This window comes from Typopeltis vanoorti, chromosome 11 (assembly GCF_054136105.1).
Source record: "Typopeltis vanoorti isolate ZY-2024b chromosome 11, IOZ_Tvanoo_1.0, whole genome shotgun sequence".
NCBI lineage: Eukaryota > Metazoa > Arthropoda > Arachnida > Uropygi > Thelyphonidae > Typopeltis > Typopeltis vanoorti.
Window position 1 is genome coordinate 36,021,884 of NC_143559.1, and position 21,380 is coordinate 36,043,263.

General features: G+C 36.8%; 1 protein-coding gene across 1 annotated transcript in view; it reads left to right on the top strand.

The window, feature by feature from the left end:
- LOC150101444 (calmodulin-lysine N-methyltransferase) overlaps positions 1-21,380 on the top strand; it is a 296,337-nt gene that overhangs the window by 63,026 nt on the left and 211,931 nt on the right. Inside the window, exon 3 of the mRNA XM_090400523.1 lies at positions 8,206-8,267. Within this exon, the coding sequence (XP_090256649.1) occupies positions 8,206-8,267 (62 nt within the window). The remainder of the gene's footprint in view (positions 1-8,205; positions 8,268-21,380) is intronic.

Consider the following 21,380-nt stretch of genomic DNA (forward strand, 5'->3'; position numbering starts at 1 on the left):
TTATCGCGTATTGTAGTTCCGTAGTTCCGTTAAACTGAGTGAGTCGATTAAGTTTTTCCATATATCTTTCAGTATGGCACTCTGATTTCTGTTGAGGTTGTTACCTGTTCTTAACACCACTGTCGCTTCCTTGCAAATTCTGTAACCGTAATCATCATCCAAATACGGCATAGAGCTATTTTCCCAGTCAATTGTATGGTTGGAAGTTGCAAAGTGATGTGTTAAGCCTGAGGAGACAGTCCTGTTGTGATTGACATCCCCAACATGCTCCTTCTGTCTGATTTCCAGGCTTCTTGAAGTTTGCCCAATATATGAAAGGCCACATGTGCATGGAATTCTATAAACACCTGGATATTTGAAAAATGGTACACTACCTTTAGTACATCTTAATACTTGACTGATGATAGTGGTAGGCTTAAATACCAATATGATGTTGTGAGATTTTAACATTCTCGTTAATCTTGAAGAGACTGAATCTACATAAGGGATGACTACTGTTGAAGCACACTGGGTGACTGTTCCTCCTTGTTGGAGGTTGTCTTTATAAAAGAACTTGTTGATGATGTTTGTAGAAAAACCATTCTGTGATAGTGTTATAGCAATTTGAGAAAGTTCTGTCTGTACCTCTTCTTCATCTGAAATAAACTTTTTAGCTCTGTTCCATAACATGTGAATGATGCTATGTTTTTGTGATCTATGATGGTTGGAAGAATAATGTAAATAACGTCCAGTATCTGTAGGTTTTCTGTATATGGAAAGTTTAAAATTATTCTCCTGCTTTTCACCAGTATGTCTAGGAAGGGGAGTTGTCTGTTTTTTTCAGCTTATAGAGTAAATTTAATCTTATTGTGAAGAGAGTTTATTCTCTCTAAAAACACCTGTAGGTTTTCCGTGTTTTCTTTCCAAATGATGAAAATATCATCAATGTATCTCCACCATATCGATGGTTAGGTGTAATTTTGATAAAAATTTCATTTTCCAACTTTTCCATGAATAGGTCTGCACAAGGTGGTGACAGTGGGCTATCCATTGCTAGGCCTTCCACTTGTTGGTCAACTGTGTTGTTTACTTTGAAGAAATTTGATTTAAGGGAGTGATTGAACAACTGTGTAATGTCTGTAGGGAAGAGATCTTTAATAATGTTAATGGCCTCCTCCACTGGAACATTCGTAAATAAAGATACTACATCCAGGCTGGCCATTATGTCCATTTGTGATGTCTTGATGTACTTCAGTTTCTCTACAAATTGTTGAGAGTTCTTAGTATAGGACTCTGTTTGTCTAATTTTTCCTTTTAGTAAGTTGGCAAGGTGTTTAGCCAATAGGTATGTAGGGGAGGATCTGCCATCTACAATCGGATGCAGTAGAACACCCTCCTTATGCACTTTGGGTACACCATAAAGGCGATGAGTTATGGGACGTGTGGATAAAGGGATGCAGACTACAGACCTTTGGGCATATAGGTCTGCTTGTCACATATGTCTTGCCACAGTTTGTTGAGATATCCATGTACCTGTGTCTGAATGGAGCTGACTTACAAGATGACCTGCTGTGGTGCATCGATTATGTTTTGCTGCTATAACCAAAAATCTGTCTTCATGTCTTCATGCTCCTTGGTAGAGCGAGGGCAACATCTTAGCAAATGTCTGGAACACATTCCATTGGTTTGAAACATTGCCCAGAGCCTGAATACAACATCATGTGAGATTCCAAAGTCTCTGGCAGTGTCAGTAATTTTGTTGCCCTCTTCAAGGTTTACAATAATTCTTCACCACATGAAATCATCTGGATGATGTCTTTGAGACATTACAAGACATCCTAGTTTGCAACTTTATTCCTTCACTAAAATAGCTTTCTTCAAACACAATTTGCTTAGCTCAGCCTTTTGCCTTGTTGAATGCTAACATGTGACCCCTTTGCATGCAATTTGAAAGTTTGAATGTGTGCCTGCTTTCTTCTCTAAAGCATGAGTTATACAAATTGCCACAGCTGATTCATCAGATCAGATCTCTCTCTCTCTCTCTCTTTTTCCTTGGACTGACATTTATCTGTAGCTTCACTCTTCTGGAATAAACACATCACATGAATAGCTTCCTCATCATCATCATCAAATTCCTGCCATGTACCCTTAAGGGATGTACAGGATATGATAGTACTACATGAAAAAATTAACATCATTATTAATTTCATATCTACAATTTTCCTCCAAATCAGTCTGTTACTTGTCAACACTCCAACATTATCAGATCTTATATTTCTATCGTCTAAAGCATTTTGTACCGTATCAATCCACCTATATCTTGGTCTTCCTCTGGGTCGTTTTGCTGCCAACCTGGTAGAGAACACTTGTTTTGCTAATCTTTCCTCGCCCATTCTGTTTAAGTGACCATACCACCTGAGATTAGCTCTGCTAATGCATTCCTGGATGCTGACAATGTCAAGTTCTTTCCTAATATATTCGTTTTTAATATGATACTGCCATTGATGCCATCTGTTCACGCCTATAATCTTTCTCAGGACTCTCATATCTGCGGTCTCTAGTATTTGGTCAAGTGTTTTACTTCTGACCCAGCTCTCAGATCCATAAGTTAAAACTGGTTTGAACACTGTCTTGTATACAGCTAATTTAGTGTTCCGACTAATTTCTCTCTTATTCCATATGAATTTATTCAATTGACTTCCCACCATACCAGCTTTGCTGATTCTGTTGTCTATCTCTATATTTAATTTACCATCTTCAGTAAAAATCGTGCCTAAGTAACTGAAATGTTTTACTTGTTCCACAGGTTCTCCATTCACAACACAGTTGACATTTTCAATGATTCTGCCTATTTTCATTGTCTTTGTCTTTTTATTGCTGACCTTCATACCATATCTATTACAACAGCTATTCAATTTAGTCAGAGAATCTTGCAGACTTGTAGCGGATTTATTTAGAAGTATAACATCATCCGCATAAAGCAAAGAGCTGACATTAACATCTCCAATTTTGATATCAGGTTTAATACCACATTCCTTCATAATATGATCCATATAGATAATGAATAACAGAGGGGATAATGTACATCCTTGTCTCACACCAGATTTAACATTAAACCATCTTCCTGTACTTGCTTCAATTCTAACTGCTGCCTTACAACTCAAATAAAGACTAAGTATTGCTTGATATAATGCCCCATTGACAGCATATAACTGCAGCGTATTGAATAGCTTCTCTCTTGGCACCTTGTCATATGCCTTTTCCAAATCGACAAAACTTAAATACAGATCTTTGTTATATTCCCATGCTTTCTCGACTATTTGTCGTAAAGTGAAGATCTGATCCTGACAGCCTCTATTTGGCCTGAATCCAGCTTGTTCTTCACCAAGCTTTTCTTCCACAATTCTTCTCAACCGTTTCTCAAGTATACTTGCATAGATCTTGCCAGGAACACTCAGTAGGGAAATACCTCTGTAATTCTCACATTCAGTTTTATTTCCCTTTTTATATATGGGTACTATGAGAGCTCTACTCCAATCATCGGGAATTCGTCCCTCTGTCCAGACTTTCTGAACTATGCAGTGCAGCCACTGTAAGACTCTTATACCACCATGCTTCAGCATTTCTGGTCGAATATCATCTACTCCTGCTGCCTTTCCACATTTCAAGCCTTTGATGGCTTTTTCTACTTCAAGTATGGATATGTATTCCTGACTGCATGCCTGGTCAGTGTTTTTTACCACTGTGCTGTCATCACTGCTTGTTTCATTTAGCAGTTTTTCAAAGTAATTACTCCATACTTCAAGGATATCTTTTTCTCCCGTTTTCATGTCACCTTTATCATCTCTAATTCCTTTTATAGCACTCTTTCCTCCATTAATAATAGCTTCCTCAGCCTCTAAAAAAATTAGGCATTCTTTTTCACTCAAGATGCTATTTTGTACCCACCTAGTTACTAATCCTATACAAATCCATCTATTCTTAGAATACTGATCACATGTTCAGGATGGTGCATCTAAAACCTCCCAAAAAATTCTTAATGCTGTTCAGAGGAGAACAATTCAGCTCATAGATGATTTTTCTCTCACAGACCCACTTCTGTCTCACAGATCAGCTTCAGCTTCTGTGTCCCTTTTGGAGTTTCAGTAATGGTTGCTGCTCTAGTGAACTGGCAAACTTTATTCTTTCACTTTTTGTTAGTGCTGCTAAAACACGCACCAGCTGTGTAGTATCACTTTTCAGTACAACTGTAAATGTGCTTTTCCTCATCCTGCATCCGTCTTCTGGTACAGTCTTCCTCATGATGTGTGTTCTAACAGTTACAACATCCACCTGTTCAAGACAAATGCTAATAGATTTAATTTTTCCCAATCCTTACCTGCATTCTCCTCTCAGCACTGATGTATTATTGTACCTCTTGGGTGTGGGTTAAATAAAAAAAAAGTAATAATAATAATATTATTTTCAAGGCTATTTTGCCTGCTTTTGTTTAGGAGTGTCCCTGTTTTAATGTCATTGCTTTTTACTCAAGAATTCTTAGGGCATTGCAGATGTATTTTAGAGACAAATATATGTAGCATAATAGAAGAAAATTCGCACATACCTTTTCTTGGATGTTGTTGCCTGTCTTCTTTCTGCCGTGTGCATACTTCTGCTGTTATGGTATTGAAAGGGGAGTAGTGGGGGGGGGGGCTTAAGTAATGTGGGAAAATTAATTTGAATTTTTAAGGGTGGGTGGAGGTAGAGCGCTTTTTTGTAGGGTGGGGAACCGATGAAAAAGGCGGCTGAAAATAGCAACTTTTTTTTAGAGGAAGGGGAAGGGTTTATGGGAAAAGGGGGCCAGGGAGCAGGCTCTTTTCATGTATCCCATAAACCCTTCCCCTTCCTCTAAAATGCAGTTGCTATTTTCAGCCCCCTTTTTCATCAGTTTCCCACCCTACAAAAAAAGCGGTCCGCCCACCCTTAAAAATAATATATGTATATATTATACAAAAAAAACCCAGGTCTTTTCAAATTAATGACTGACAGTATGGATTCCATCACTGCTGATCAATAGGGGATCTAGTAACCTATGTCACCCATCTCTGGACATATGCCATAGAAAGGTTTGGCAAATCTCAAGTTGGTTGTCCTTGATATCACCAAGGCTTTTGACTTAGTTTGACAAAGATCTGTTAAGTAAACTCCCCATCATTTGGTCTACCCCTGACTTCTGCAATTGGATAGCCAACTTTCTGAATGGATGTTCACTTTGAGTGATGATGGACACTTTGAGTGATGACAACCCACTCCAGCTGACTGCCAATCCAGTGTTACACCTGATATCTTAGGAATATAGTATTCTCAGCTATCATGGTGTAACATGAAGAATAAATATCTTAAATTAAAACCCCTACAAAAAAAAATGAATTATTTAATGGAAAATTTCTTGCATCCAGTAATATGTATAAAACGTAAGGGTTGTTAAAGTAGCTGATAAAGGAAGGAATGTATTAATATTGTAATATGACTTAAATAAGGAATTCTAACTAAATAAGTAGCTAACAAAGGAAAGTATAGATTAATATTGTAATACAATTAAAAATGAGAGAGTTAAGTAAGTAAGTAGAAAGGGGTGAGTCATAAAATACGTTATGTGAGAGATTAAGTTATTAAGTAGAATTCATAGAAAAAGTTTGAAAGGGGATTAAGTCAGGCTAGCACAAGAAAAGCAAAGCTATTGCTTAGGGCCGATTCCCGGATTGAAACATTGAGAACGGGCTTGCCGATCAAATGACGTTTGGTGAGAAAACGCCACCCTAATTGGTCGAAGATTAAAAAACAAGTAGAAGGAGGAGAAAGGAAGTAAGAAAAGGTGCCGTTAGGGAAGCAGCTATAAAAGGGTTGGTAACCCCCTGGGGGAGACTCTTTTTGGATAGTCGCTTTTGGCCTTGGAGTTTGGTTTTGGTTCCGGTGGAGTTCACGGGGTTTTCCTGAGTGGCGACAGGGGTGATATCTCCTTGTCACAACACGGAAACGAAAGTGAGCGGAATTTCGATTCCCGTTTTCCCGAGTAGGAAGCAAAGGAAAAATTGCCATAGAGTCCTAGAAAAGGAGGGATCTTCTTCATTTCGACGCTAGTGATAACTACGCAAAGCAGAAAACTGTAAAGAGATCGATGTCCTCGTTGCTGATAGTAGAGCAAATATATGTGTGTTAAAGTATTCCAGAGTTACGAGAAGTTATACCAGAGGTTCGTTTGGAAAAGAATAAAGGCCATACGAAGAGCTCAAGAAAGGTACTGTAAATCATAACCTATGTTAGCTAGAAATTTGTCTGTAAAAAGTATCGTGATTCCAATACAGAACTGTTGAAGTTATACTAGGACTTTAGTATATGATAGAATGTGTTATGTGTAGATTGACTAGTGTTAAAGATTTGTGAATGATTAAGAGTCCTAAGATATTTTGCATGTCTATTATGTTGCACAAGATATTTAAATGACATAATTGTGTGTTAGTGCAAATAACGGTATAACGGAATAGTGTGAATTAAGTAATTACGTATCCTAAGAATTGAATGCCTAATGTAATGTATACAATAATTGAAATGTCACAAGTATGTGTTAACAGTGAATGATTTGTTAATCTACTTCAGTATGAATATTCAGATCTAATTTGTTCACATCAGGTGAATTTATGAATTAATGTGTATGGCGGCATAATCACAAATAGCCATATTGCTTGTATTGATTTAATGTTAGTCTATAAGTGTTTTAGTTTAGTATTTGAATTGTACCATGTTTAGAAACTTAATAAACCTTTTGTTCAATGATAAAAGAGTTGTCTGATGTTGCTAATCCAATGCACCGCTTAAAAATCATTGTACCTAATCACGCGGGAAATTTAATGTTGAGGAAAGAGATTAAGAGTCACGACTGCAATAATATTTAAATACTAAGAGAGATATTCGAGATTGACTTTCTCCCTATTTATGACAACATAAATGGTGCAGTTGATAACCACTTGAAAATATTGTACTTTGTCACACGGATAATTTAAGTTGAGAATCGAGTTAAGTGTCACGACTGCAATAGTTACACTTTCGGATATATTTGAGTTCTTTCTCCTTGTTTATGTATGTAATATCCTAAACTAAATATCCCAAAAGGCACAGTATAAATACAAATATTAGGGGTACTACGGGGAGCAATAACTTAGATATTGGTATAAGTTTTGGTAAAAATCTCGGACATAGAAGTTAGAAGAATATAGATAAAAGGAATTTGTAAGATTAGAGTAGAAATCGTAAATTGGGACGCAACACCAGTACATAGTTTTGTTGATGGCAGCACATTGACATCAACAACATCAATGCTAGTGGTGCATAGCTCTGCATTATTTCCCACCAAAAAAAAATAAAAATCTTGTTTTTCTAGTCCCTAGATCTCTATTCAAGATGAGATTTACCTTCTAGGAATAGCTCTAATCCCAAATCTCTCTCTTGACATAGACATATCGCAAATATTGCCTCCTCTGCATCCAGAAAGTTTGGTTTTTCTCTTTCACTGGAGGCATTACTTTAACTCCAAACAGCAGCTGCTAACCCTATACAAATCTCCTGACCATTGAATACTGCTCTCACATCTAGGGTGGTGTCCCTAAGAGCCCCATAAAGATACTGGATTCTATACAGAAAAGAGCAGTTAGATTGACTGACGATTCCTCTTTTTTTCACTAATAAACTTCACTCATATTTGTACAGCCGTTCAATCTCTGCAGCCTGCTTCTTCTATAAATACTTTTTTGGTGTTTATCAGAATTGGCATCAATAATTCCTATGTCCTCTTACAAATCCATTCAGATGCTTGCAGCAGCCAACCAACATCCTCTCACAGTTCAACTCCAAACCCACAGAACAAATTTCTCCTCCTCTTTCTTTATTTCTTACACTGTTGCCCTTTGGAACAGCCTCCCACCATGTGTTTCCCAAGGAATACAGTTTACATTGCTATTCATGATATTAGTGTACTATAAGTTGACCGACCTCTTGTAGATGGGTTCTCCAAAACAAAACATAAAGTACTTTAAATGTTATTTTTAGCTTGATCATGCATAAGATTTTGATGCATTTCATTATTTATTTTATTATTATTTTTTTTTATGTGGTTCCCACTCATGAAAGGTATTAAAAGAAGTTGTATTTGAAGAGACTGTTAATGCACTTTTTTTTTTTTTTTTTTAACAGGCTTTTGTCTAATAAGATAACATTTGAAGATCTAAAGGGTTTTGATAATACAGGAAATGTATGTAAGTATTTTTCCAGCTTAGGAATTGTTTAATAATTATAATTTGAATTTGATACTTATTAGTCATAAATTAAATCCTCAAAAATAGCATTTTACTGTTTTCTTTATTATTATTTTATGATCAAGCTAATATTCTGATTTTTCATCAGTCATTTATGTTTGATGAGATATGTGGAAATATTTAGCTGAAATATATTCCACCATACAAAAAAAATTTGCATAATTACTTATGTATAGAATGAAAGTAAATTTAAATAATTAGATGTCAGGAAAGAATGAGCCTTAATGACATCTGATATCCTTTAGGGAAAGAATGATATATGTTGTGGTAACCAAAATTAACATAATATGTTCTTAAAGTAAGATTTTCTGAAAATGATTCAAAGTGGATTGAAATTGTAATATTTGGCCAATTCTTACAAGTTTATAATCCAGCAGTGGTTGTGATTGGCTGAAGAAAGATATTTAGTTCACAGTGTTTTCCATATATGAACATTATCAAATTTGCCCCTGATAAATGGATTTGTATAAGTTGGAACTATTTAGCCGCATTGAAAATCCATTAGATTTTCAGAGCTCTCTTATAGTACCACATTTCAAAGGCCATTATCTGTTGTCTTACTCTCTTCTTGAATATCCAGGTCTCACTTCCACATGTGAAAACTGACCACACTAATGTTCTTATCATTCTTTTCTTTGTCTCAATACCCACAGAATTTCTGAACAGATCTTTATTTTTCAAGAAGGCATCTTTAGCTATGGCTGTTCTTATTTTTATTTCTTTATTTTGCTTTCCATCTGCAGTAAAGTAGGTGCCTAAATATTTGTATTCTGTTGTATATTCAATTTTCATATTATTTATGAATATATCTGGCTCGGATATGTTTTCTTTTGAGATTTTCATAAATTTGGTCATTTTTGCATTTATATCAAATCCAAATTCTTTACCTTCAATTAGTAGCTGTTAGTAATTTGATTACTTTAATTTGATTAATTAGAATGTTTGTTAACAACGGTTAAAATAATTTTAGATGCATGGGATATTAGGCTCAAAGTTCTGTAAATCTTCACAATTTTGTGCATTATTTTTCTTTGCAATTGTTATGCAGATAGAAAAACTTCAGGTAATTCTATTGTTTTATAGATGTTCTGAATGGATTCCACTAAATAGTTGTTATTATTGCCAGTCAAAGCTTTCAGCAGCTCAGCCGGGATATTATCACACCCAGTGGATTTATTATGAGGAAGATTCTTAATTAGATGTTCTATCTCCTTTCTTGTCGGTAGAGTGGTATCTGTTGTTACATTTAACTTAAGGTGTTGTGAATCATCTATCATGTTGCCATTATCATCATCATAGAGATCTGATAAGTACTCCACCCATCTTCCATTTATATTTTCCTTATCAATGATTATGTTTCCATCTTTATCCTTGATGTTATTAGACTGTGTACATCTTGGTTTTCCATTAAGTTCTTTCACTTTCAGGAATGCTTCTTTGGTTTTGTTCCTATTTTGTAATTCTTCTATCTCGGTGCACTGCCTATTTATCCAGTTTTCTTTCATTCTTCTGCATAACTGTTTGATTCTTTTATCCAGTGTTTTATATCATAATCATTCTTCTTCATTTGCTCCTCTTTTCTATGCTCTTCTTTCATTGATAAGATTGATTTACTTCTTGTGTTATCCATGGTTTTTTTCTTTCTTTCTTCGTGTTTATTAATGTGGTTTTTAGCAGATGTTATGATAGTTACTTGTCTATTCCACTGAGAGGATTCATTTTCGTTTTGCAACTGTGCAAACAGCAGTTCTGAAACATTTTCATTAAATTTTGATTTTACTATTGAATTTTGTATCATTTGCAGATCCCATTTTAGGAGTTGACTTCTTTTAATTTTTATTGTTTTCAGGTGAATATTCATCTTCATTAAGACCAGTCTATGATCAGATCCACAGTCAGCACGTGGCATCACCTTTTTCTGTATTCCATTGAAGTAACGTTTACTGACCACAGTATAGTCTAATTGAATTTTGTATCTTCCATCTGGAATTTCCCATGTGTATCTTGCTGTTAGTTTTTGCTCAAAATAAGTGTTAGTTATGATGAGACTGTGCTTGTTACAGAAATCAGTTTTTGTTTTCTCTCATTCTGGATTCCGAGTCCAAATGGACCCACATGTGTGTAGATGTTCTCTCTGATCCAACTTTTGCATTCCAGTTACCCATAGACAAATAATTCGATCTTTTTTGCCTCCAACTTCTTTTATACACATTCTATTTCATCATACATGTTAACTATTTCTGCTTCCTCATTCTGTTCTGTAGGAGCATATATTTGAATGATCAGCATATCTCTAGGTTTAGACTTCACTAGAATTGCCATTACTCTATCTGATTTTTTGATGACATGGATAATGTTTTTATTAGTTTTTATTGAGAGGTTTAGTAGGACAGAGGATACTAACAGTTTTAGAAGGAAAAATTATGGGAAAAGGATCAAGAGGCAAAAAATAAAGGACATGGCTTGAAGACATGGACAGGATCACATGGCTATTAGAAACAAAAAGGAAAGCCACCAACAGAGAGAACTGGAAGGACATGGTGCTGCATCCTCTCACTGAGGAAACTACATGAAGAAGAAAGCTATGCATTGAAGACACAGGAGAATATAAAGGAAATGTGCATTAATTTGGACAGTAAAAATATACATTTAAGATATCTAACAAAATTAACTGGCACATTATAAAATGATGTTAAGTTCTGTTATTTTTATCACTAGTGATATGAACAGATCTACCTATACTAAGGAAATTCTACGTTTAATTTTTATCTCTTTCTTGAAACTCAGAATCTCATGAAAGTAATGCTATTTCTCTATCTCTCCAAAGCAGGTATTACAATAATGAATTATTGTAATACTTTGTAAACTTTATTAAAATTAGAACTGTTCATTTTGTATAAAAAACAAAATTGAAACTGTCAGGCTGAGCATCAAGGGAAATAAATTATGGTAATGATTTGTGATGTGATCACAGAGGAACTTGCTGATTAAAATGTATCAGAAATTATTGATGACTACTGAGATGAGTAAGAAATTGGTTCATAGGTGGATGACATGAAATTATATTTTTAAGGAAATTTTCTTTTAAAAAGATGGTTAAGAGTGAAGTGGCCCAGTGTTTTTTTTTTCTTAAGACCTTGCCCCATTGCTGTTTAAATTATATGTTAGAAGATTTGAATGGGGGATATACAGCTGTTTGCAGATGATGCAAAGTTGGGATGAACTATGAGGAGTAGAGCAGATGCTTTGGCCTTAGAAGTAGACTTGAATAGACTGAGTAAATGGGCATGAGAGTGGACATGCCGGTTCAGTGTTGCAAAATGTAAGGTTTTAAAATTTAGAAAACAAGATGGGATGTAGAGTTTATGCTTGGTAAGGATATATTGTTGGAAATGGAGGAAATAAGAGATCTTGCAGAGATGGTGGATAAGGATCTGAAATTTAGAGGACATATTGTCAAAATTGAGGACAACACAACAAATTCTGGGAATGTTGTGGAGGACACAACATTATCTAACAGGAGATTCTGGTTCCATTGTATAAGGCTGTGATTAGGCAACATATGGACTACTGTGCACAGATTTGATCACCTGGTTTTCAAAAGAATGAAGAGATGTTGCAGAGGATCCAAGGGTGATTGTCCAAAATAGTATCTGATCTCTGGAATGTTGAACATGAAGAAGGGTTGAAACGATGCAATTTGCAGAATCTAGGATTAATGTTGAAGAGGTTTTTCATAAAATGGTGGGGGATTAGGTCAGAACAAGAGGTCATTCCTTAAGTCTGGATAAAAAGAGGGTGAGCAAGGGAGTAAGAAGTAGGTTTTTTGCATGGAGAGTTGTGAATGATTGGAATGCATTACCTGAGAGCATGATGTCTGCAGAGAATTTGATTGTGTTTAAGGTACAGTATGATGAGCTGTGTTTGACAAATTGGACCTCTTAGATGAGTCTGTCACTCCATGAGGTCTTAGAATAATAATAATAATAATAATTTGTTTCCTAATATCCTTGTTTTTAATATGATACTGCCATTGATACCATCTGTTCAGTCCCCTAATTTTTCTCAGGATTCTGATATCTGTGTTCTCTGGTCTTTGATCAAGAGTTTTATTTTTAACCCAGCTCTCAGATCCATAAGTTAAAATTGGTTTGAACACTGTCTTGTATACAGCCAGTTTAGTGTTTTGATTAATCTCTCTCGTATTCCATATAAATTTATTCAGTTGACTTCCTACCATACCAGCTTTGCTAATTCAGCTGTCTGTTTCCAAATTTAATTTGCCATCTTCACTAAAAAGTGTGCCTAAAGGCACACTAAAATGTGTGCCTTTAGTGCCTTTTAGTGTGCCTTTAGTGTGCCTAAAGGCACACTAAAAGGCACACTTTACTTTTTAGTGAAGATGGCAAATTTAATGAAATGTTCATTAAATTTGGAATTTTAATGAAATGTTCAGCTGAGATGTTTTATTTATTGTATAGGTTCTCCATTCAGGATTGAGTTGAGTTTTTCAATTTTTTTGCCTATTTTCATTGTCTTTGTCTTTTTAATGCTGATTTTCATTCCAAATTTATTACAGCAGTTCGATTTGATCAGGGAATCCTGCATACTTTTTCCTGGATTTATTTTGGAGTATAATATCATCTGCCTAAAGTCAAGCGCTGAGATTAACATCTCCAATTTTGATATCAATTTCAATACCAGTTTAATTATACTATTAGGGTATTTTAATTGACAGAGAATTTACTTTAGGAATAATAGTGATAAGACAACTAGTAAAGCCTAAAAGATTTTATTCTCGTGGAAAGGCTTAGACGTTGGTTATGCATTTTTTACTGAGTAATTTAAGGAAATTACAACGTCACTAGGATATACATTAAAATAAATTTTAATATACTTCAGTATTTCGGCAGCGTCACGTTGCCATTTTTAAGAAACTTAAGAACAAGACATGTGCACGCAGGCACAAAAAACAGTAAGTGAGGAAGCTATTATTTCTCCTAAAGTCCTGATGGTGCCCCCTAGCAGGCAATGTTGGTATTCTTGGGCGATTGGGCTGAAGGTCTTCTGATGTAGATTTCCCAAATTTGAGGCCGTCTCATGCAGCCAAATTTGTTGAGGTTCGGATTGTTTCTTAGGGCTGAAGCTGATTCCATGAAAAGCCTTTCATACTTGTATTTATTACAGTGTACTATCGTGGCTTCCTTCCTCTGTAGTCTATGGCAGGTTTCCAGTGCAAAGTCAGCAAGACCAGAGTGGCTGTACTGGTGAAACCGGATGTAGTCCTTGTGTTCTGAAATTCTGATATTGGCTGTCCTGCCTGGTTGGCCAAAGTAGGACAGCTTACAGCTGCAAGGGACCTGGTATACACCAGGTAGGTCTAAGGGGGGGGGGGTCTTTAGTAGAGCAGATAAGGGATGCCAATTTTTTATATGGTCTGTAGCAAGAAGTTGAGTCGTGTTTTTTTAGGATTTTTGTAATTTTTTCTGAGGTGCCTCGGATATATAGGGTATGGTGATGGATTTAGAGTAATCCTTGTTGTGAGGGGGGGGGGGTTGTGGTTTACTGGTTTCAATATTTTTTGGATTTTTTTTTTTTTGGGGGGGGTAGCCATTGGCTGATGAGAATGTGGTTTAGTTCTGTGGTTAGGGCATTGTCATTTGAACAGATAAGTTTAGCCCTGTTGTGTAGTGTCTTAATGACTCCATATTGTTGTGAGGAGGGGGTGGTGGGATTGTTGGTGAATATATCTGCCTGTATGGGTGGGTTTTCTATAGACTGAGAAAACCAAGGTTCCATCAGGCTGGCAGGTGACTAGTGTGTCTAAGAAAGGAAGGCAGTTGTTTTTTTCTTTTCTTCTTCCAGGGTGAATTTGATTCTATGGTGTTGGTTGTTTATATGTGTTAGGAAGGAGAGGAGTGCATTGGAGCCATGTGGCCAAATAGCGAACACATCATTAACATAGCGAAGCCAAATGGTTGGTTTTTGTGGGGCAGAGTTCAAGGCTTTTTCTTCAAAAGTCTCCATATAAAAGTTGGCCAAGAGTGGGGAGAGTGGAGAACCCATGACTGTCCCCTCTCTTTGTTTGTGGAATTTTCCTTGCCAAACAAAATAGCCCGAGTTCATTGTGAGCTGAAAAAGGGCTGTGATATTGGGAGGAAATTTAGCTTGGATTAGCTCTAAGGATTCTTTGAGTGGGACATTTGTGAATAAGGAGGAGACATCAAAACTGACCATCATGTCAGTGTGTTTGAGTGTAAGGTTTTCTATGCTGGCTCTGAAGTGGGTTGAGTTTTTTATGTGTGAAGGTGTGTTTCCAGTATAGTGTGAGAGAGCTTTGGCCAAATGTTTAACTAGTTTGTGTGTGGGGGGAATCAATACCATCCACTATGGGGCGTAATGGCACATTTTCCTTATGTATTTTTGGGAGTCCATAAATATGGGGGGGGGGGTATGGAGTTAAATGGTTTTAATTTGTTAGTGATTTCCACAGGCCAAGAAGTGACCTTCTTAAGGAGCCTGTGGAGTTTTCTAATTTGTGAGTTGGTGGGATTGTACTCGATAGGAAGGTAAGTAGCCCGATCTAACAATAAAGCTTTCAGCTTACCCTTTTGGTTAAGCAATACTGTGGCGTTCCCTTTATCAGCTTTGGTGATTATTATTTTCTTGTTTTTCTTTAATTCCAGTAGAGATTTAATTTCCTTGCTGGGCATGTTGGCTTTTGGTGGTTTAGCTTTGGTCAGAACACAAGCTACATCCAGTCTAATATCGTTGGCGACGTGGTTTGGAAGATGTCGTATCCCGCGTTCAATTCTTATCATAATATCTTCAGCAGGCATTCTTCTGGGTGCAATGGTGAAGTTGTGGCCACGTGTGAGGTTTTCGAGTGCTTCAGGTTTTACACTAATTGACGAAAGGTTGACTACCGTTTCAGTAGAAAGTTGTGGTTTCGAGATAGAGTTGTTTTTTAAATTTTCAAATTTTTTGATGTGTCGATCTCGTTCTTTTTTGAATTCTTTCTGCGCTGCAGTGCACGAGATGTCGTATAAAATAGACCAAATTTCGTGGCTTAAGGTCCTTGAAACGTCATATTCGAGTGCCTGTATAGCTACGTTAGCATAATGCAGGACATGGCGAGTCGCGGCAATTTTTTCTCTAAGTATGGCTTGGCAGGCATGGTTAAAAATATGAAGCTGCTCCACAAAAAACAACCATTTGGCTTCGCTATGTTGATGATGTGTTTGCTATTTGGCCACATGGCGCCGATGCACTCCTCTCCTTCCTAACACATATAAACAACCAACACCCCAGAATCAAATTCACCCTGGAAGAAGAAAAAAAAATAACTGCCTTCCTTTCTTAGACACACTAGTCACCCGCCATCCTGATGGAACCTTGGTTTTCTCAGTCTATAGAAAACCCACCCATACAGGCAGATACATTCACTAACAATCCCACCACCTCTTCTCACAACAATATGGAGTCATTAAGACACTACACGACAGGGCTAAAGTTATCTGTTCGAATGACAGTGCCCTAACCACAGAACTAAACCATTCTCAACACTTTCTCAGCCAATGGCTACCCCTCCCCCCCCAAAAAAAAAAAAAAAATCCAAAAAAATTGAAACCAGTAAACCACAACTCCCTCCCCTCACAACAAGGATTACTCTAAATCCATCACCATACCCTATATCCGAGGCACCTTGGAAAAAATTTCAAAAATCCTAAAAAAACATGACAACTTCTTGTTACAGACCATATAAAAAATTGGCATCCCTTATCCACTCTACTAAAGACCTATCCCCCCCCCCCCCAGACCTACCTGTTGTATACCAGGTCTCTTGCAGCTGTAAGCTGCCCTACTTTGGCCAAACAAGCAGGACAGCCAATATCAGAATTTCAGAACACAAGGACTACATCCGGTTTCACCAGTACAGCCACTCTGGTCTTGCTGACCATGCACTGGATACCTGCCATAGAATACGGAGGAAGAAAGCCACGATAGTACACCGTAGTAAATACAAGTATGAAAGGTTTTTCATGGAATCAGCTTCAGCCCTAAGAAATAATCCGAACCTCAACAAATTTGGCTGCATGAGACTACCTCAAATTTGGGAAACCTACATCAGAAGACCTTCAGCCCAATCATTGCCTGCTAGGGGGCACCATCAGGACTTTAGGAGAAATAATAGCTTCCTGCTTCTTCCTCATTTACTGTTTGTTGTGCCTGCATGCACGTGTCTTGTTCTTAAGTTTCTTGAAAATGGCAACGTGACGTTGCCGAAATATTGAAATATATTAAAATTTATTTTAATGTATATCCTAGTGAAGTTGTAATTTCCTTAAATTACTTATTAAAAAATAAAAGATTTTATATTTAATTAAAATAAGATACATTTGTAGGCAGAATGAAGTTCTGATTCGCTTGTGTAAGTCTCTGCTTAATTCTTTCAGCACAGCTCACCCAGGTATTTATTGAACGTGAAGATAAGTGGATTTACTTAGAAAGAAATTTGTTGAAATTATCTAACAAGAAATAATTTAGAAGTATGTAAGTTAGTTTGGGACATATATAAGATGGGATAGTAGGAATTTATTTTGGCTGAAGTGCCCTCTACAAGACAATAAAAAGAGTAGTGAAGAAAAGAGTTTGAAAAAATATACAAAATTTATTTAGATATTTTTCTCAAAATGCATAAAGCAACTATTAGATTCATTTTTCTTTTTAGTTAATATCATCATTATTATTATTAACAGAGATGTGACTCGAGGACTCATCAAGAGAAGCTGCATATCACTATACTGGCTGGCATACCTTCTCTTAAACTCATTCATGCTAGATTCACTCACTTCTCTGTGAGAGAAAAATATAGCTCCTGCACCTTTATTAATTGCACGCTAACTGAATTTCCATGCCCCTCCCCTCCATTCACCTTCCATATAATGAAAAATTCATCAGCAGGTATCCCATAACATTCTTTTAAATGTGTATAGGCTATCACATTACCACTCCACTTCCTCCTACCTACCAGTGTCTGCTGTGCATATACTTTCAATCTGTCCTCATGAGCAGCATTCTGTAATCATGATATCAATCTTTATAATGCTTCTCATCCTCTCCACAGTTTGTTCATCCACTTGGAACCCATAAGGCCAAATCTGCACACAGTAGTTCAGATGCAGTTGTATCAAGACCTAAAGAGGTAAAATAACCTTTGTTGTATTCACAGTTTCTGCTACGTGTGACTTTTGAACTTCAACTTCCTGTCCACTATAACTCCAATATACCTGGCTTTATCAGTTTCTTGTAACATAATAAGTGTTTTCTTAGATTTAATTTTGTATTTTTAGTAGTTTTAGTGTAATTATTGTACTACAGCATTTTATAACATAATAGCAGGAATATTATTAGTTTAAAAAAAAAAAAAAAAAAAAAAAAAGCTAATGCCTCTTAAAAATTGTGCCGAAAACTCATCCTAACAAGCAGTGTCTAAAGCTCAAGTTGTTGCTACTGAGGAGAGCGTTTGTCCTGATGAACAAAAGTACTGTTGCAGTGTCGATGATAATTTCTCTAAGGATAAGTTGATATTAGAAATAGCTCGATTAAAAGAAATTATTAGGAAATTGACCAGAGAATTGGAAAAGGTGGAAAAACGTTTGAATAAATTTAGACGGGATAAGAAAAAGGATCAGAACAAGAACAGACAGCAAAGTACTGAACTTGGTGATCAAAATATTAATAACATTACGTATTAACATTAATAACACAAAATATTAATAACATTAATGCATTGTCAACAAGGTAAGTCATTTAAAATAAAAAAAAAAAGAGGTGATATGGTATGGTGACTCAATTTCAAAATTTGTACTTGTCGAGAGAGTCAAATTCCTGCTGCTTTTCTATTTTTGTTGTTGATAAAGCTTCTTACAACAACAAAAAATAGGGGAAAAGCTGTATTTTGTTATTTAATTACACTTGTTGAGGGAGAAAGTAGGAAAAATAACAGTATTGTGGAATCCAGCATTAGTTGAGCAAAGTTTGAGGATTAAAAAGCCATGTACCATAACATATGATGTATAGAGTGAAAGCTGGCAACCTATTTCTTTTAGATAAACTTATACATTGGTTATATATGACTTTAAATTTTTCAGGAAATGACAGTGTATACTAAAATATTAATTAAAAAACTTTAATCAATAGCTTCCAGTATTTCGGGAATGTTACATTGCCATCTTCTGGGAACATAAAACTATGATATGTGCTTGCATGCACTAACAATGACAAATGAGGTTGAAGAAGACAACTGGTGTTGGTCCTAGAGACCTAAAGGTGTTCCCTAGCAAGCTAAATTGGGTTGTCTTAGCTGTTGGGCTGATGTTCTTAGGATGCAAGCTTCCCATATTTGGGGAAGTCTCATGCACCCAAATTTGTTGAAGTTTGGGAAGTGTTTTAGAGCCGAGACTGATTCTGGGAATAATCGTTCATATTTATATTTGCTGCGATGTAGTAAAGTGGCTTTCTTCCAGCATATTCTGTGATGGGTATCGAATGCATGGTTCTCAAGTCCTGAGTGGCTGTATTAGTGAAACTGGATGTAGTCTTTGTATTCGGATATCCTGATATTAGCTGTCCTGCCTGCTTGGCCATAGTAGGACAGTTTTCAACTGCAAGGGAACTGGTATACTCCAGGTAGGTCTAGGGAAAGTGGCTGGTCTTTGGTGGAGCAGATAGGGGATGCCAGTTTCTTATATGGTTTTTAACATGTAGTCAAGTCGTATATTTTTTTTTTTTGATTTTTTTTGTTAGCTTTTCAGACTTGCCCAGATATAAGAAATTACAATAGATTTGGTGTAATCTCTATTATGAAGGAGGGGGGGGGGGGATAACTGGTTTTAATATTTTCTGGATTTTTTGGGGATTGTAGCCATTGCCTAAGAAGGTATTAAGAATATGGTTAAGTTCAGTAGTAAGGGCATTGTTATCTGAACAGATTAATTTAGCCTTGTTATATAGGGTTTTATAATCCCGTATTGGTGTGTGTGTGTGTGTGTGGGGGGGGTGATTGTAGAGAAAGCCGGTGATCCATCAGGCTGTTGTGTAATCAGAGTGTCTAGAAAAGGGAGACTGTTGTTGTTTTCCTTTTCCAAGGTGAACTGGATTCTGGGGATGTTGATTGTTGAAGTGTGTTAAGAAGTTGCAGAGTGTATCTAAGTCATATGGCCAAATAGCGAACTCATCATCTACATAGCATAGCCAGTCAGTGGGTTTTTGTGGGGCTGAGTTTAAGGCTTTTTCTTCAAAAGTCTTCATAAAGAAGTTTGTCAGGGGTGGAGAGAGTGGAGAACCCATTGCTGTCCCCTCTATCTGTTTATAGAATTTTCCTTGACAAACAAAATAGCCTGAGTTCATGGTGAACTGAAATAGGCCTGAGATATCGGGAGGAAATTTGGCTTGGAAATGATCTAAGGGATCTTTGAGTGGGGCATTTGTGAATTATGCCAGTGTTTTGGAGCGAAAGGTTTTTGTATACTGGCTTTAAAGTGGGTTGAGTTTTTTATGTGTGATGATGTGCTGCCAGTAGAATGTGCGAGCACTTTGGCTAAATGTTTGGCTAATTTGTGTGGGGAATCAGTGCCATCCACAATGGGATGTAAATGGCACATTCTGCTTATGGATTTTTGGTAGTTCATATATTTGGGGGGGGGGGGGGGGGGGAGGTCCAGAGTTGAAAGGTCTTAGTCTACTAATCATTTCCATGGACCATGAAGTAACCTTGTTAAGGAGCCTTTGGAGTGTTCTGATTTGGGAGCTGGTGGGATCATATTCAGTGGGGAGGTAGGCATACCGATCTAACAGTAAAGAAGAAAGCTTACCTGTGTAATCAGTTTAGTTGAGAACCAGAGTTGCATTTCCCTTATCTGCTGTGGTGATTATTATTTTGCTGCTGTTCTTCATTTCTTGTAGAGCTTTTAATTCTTTAGATAGGTTGGTTTTTGGTGGTTTAGCTATGGTAAGAACCCAGCTACATCCAGTCTGATATTGTTTGCAATATGGGTGAGAAGGTTGCAGATACCACATTCTACCTGGTATCATGGTTGTGGATACCACATAGCTTAGATACACTCCACAACTTCTTAACACACTTAAACAATCAACGTCTCAGAATCCAGTTCACCTTGGAAAAGGAAAACAACAGTCTCCCTTTCCTAGACACTCTGATTACATGCCAGCCTGATGGATCACTGACTTTCACTGTTTACAGAAAACTAACCCATACAGGTAGATACATTCACCAGCAATCACCCCCCCCCCCTCCTCACAACAATATGGGGATTATAGAAACTCTATGTAACATGGCTAAATTAATGTTCAGATAACAATATCATTAACACCTTCTTAGCCAATGACTACAACCCCCAAAAAATTCAGAAAATATTAAAACCAGTTACCCCCCCCCCCCCCTCCCTCGTAACAGAGATTACACCAAATCTATCGCCATTTTCTTATATCTGGGGCAAGTCTGAAAAGCTAATAAAAAAAATCAAAAAAAAAATATACGACTTGACTACATGTTAAAAACCATATAAGAAACTGGCATCCCTCCCTATCTGCTCCACCAAAGACCAGCCACTTTCCCTAGACCTACCTGGAGTATACCAGGTCCCTTGCAGTTGTGAACTGTCCTACTATGACCAAACAGGCATGACAGCTAATATCAGGATATCCGAACACAAAGACTACATCCGGTTTCACCAATACAGCCACTCAGGACTTGCAGACCATGCATTCGATACCTATCACAGAATGTGCTGGAAAAAAGCCACTTTACTACACCGCAGCAAATATAAATATGAAAGATTATTCCCGGAATCAGCCTCAGCTCTAAAACACTTCCCAAACCTCAACAAATTTGGGTGCATGAGACTCCCCCATATTTGGGAAACTTGCATCCTAAGAACATCAACCCTACAGCTAAGACAAAACACAATTTAGTCGCTAGGGGACATCTTTAGATCTCTAGGACCAACACCAGTTGCCTTCTTCAGCCTC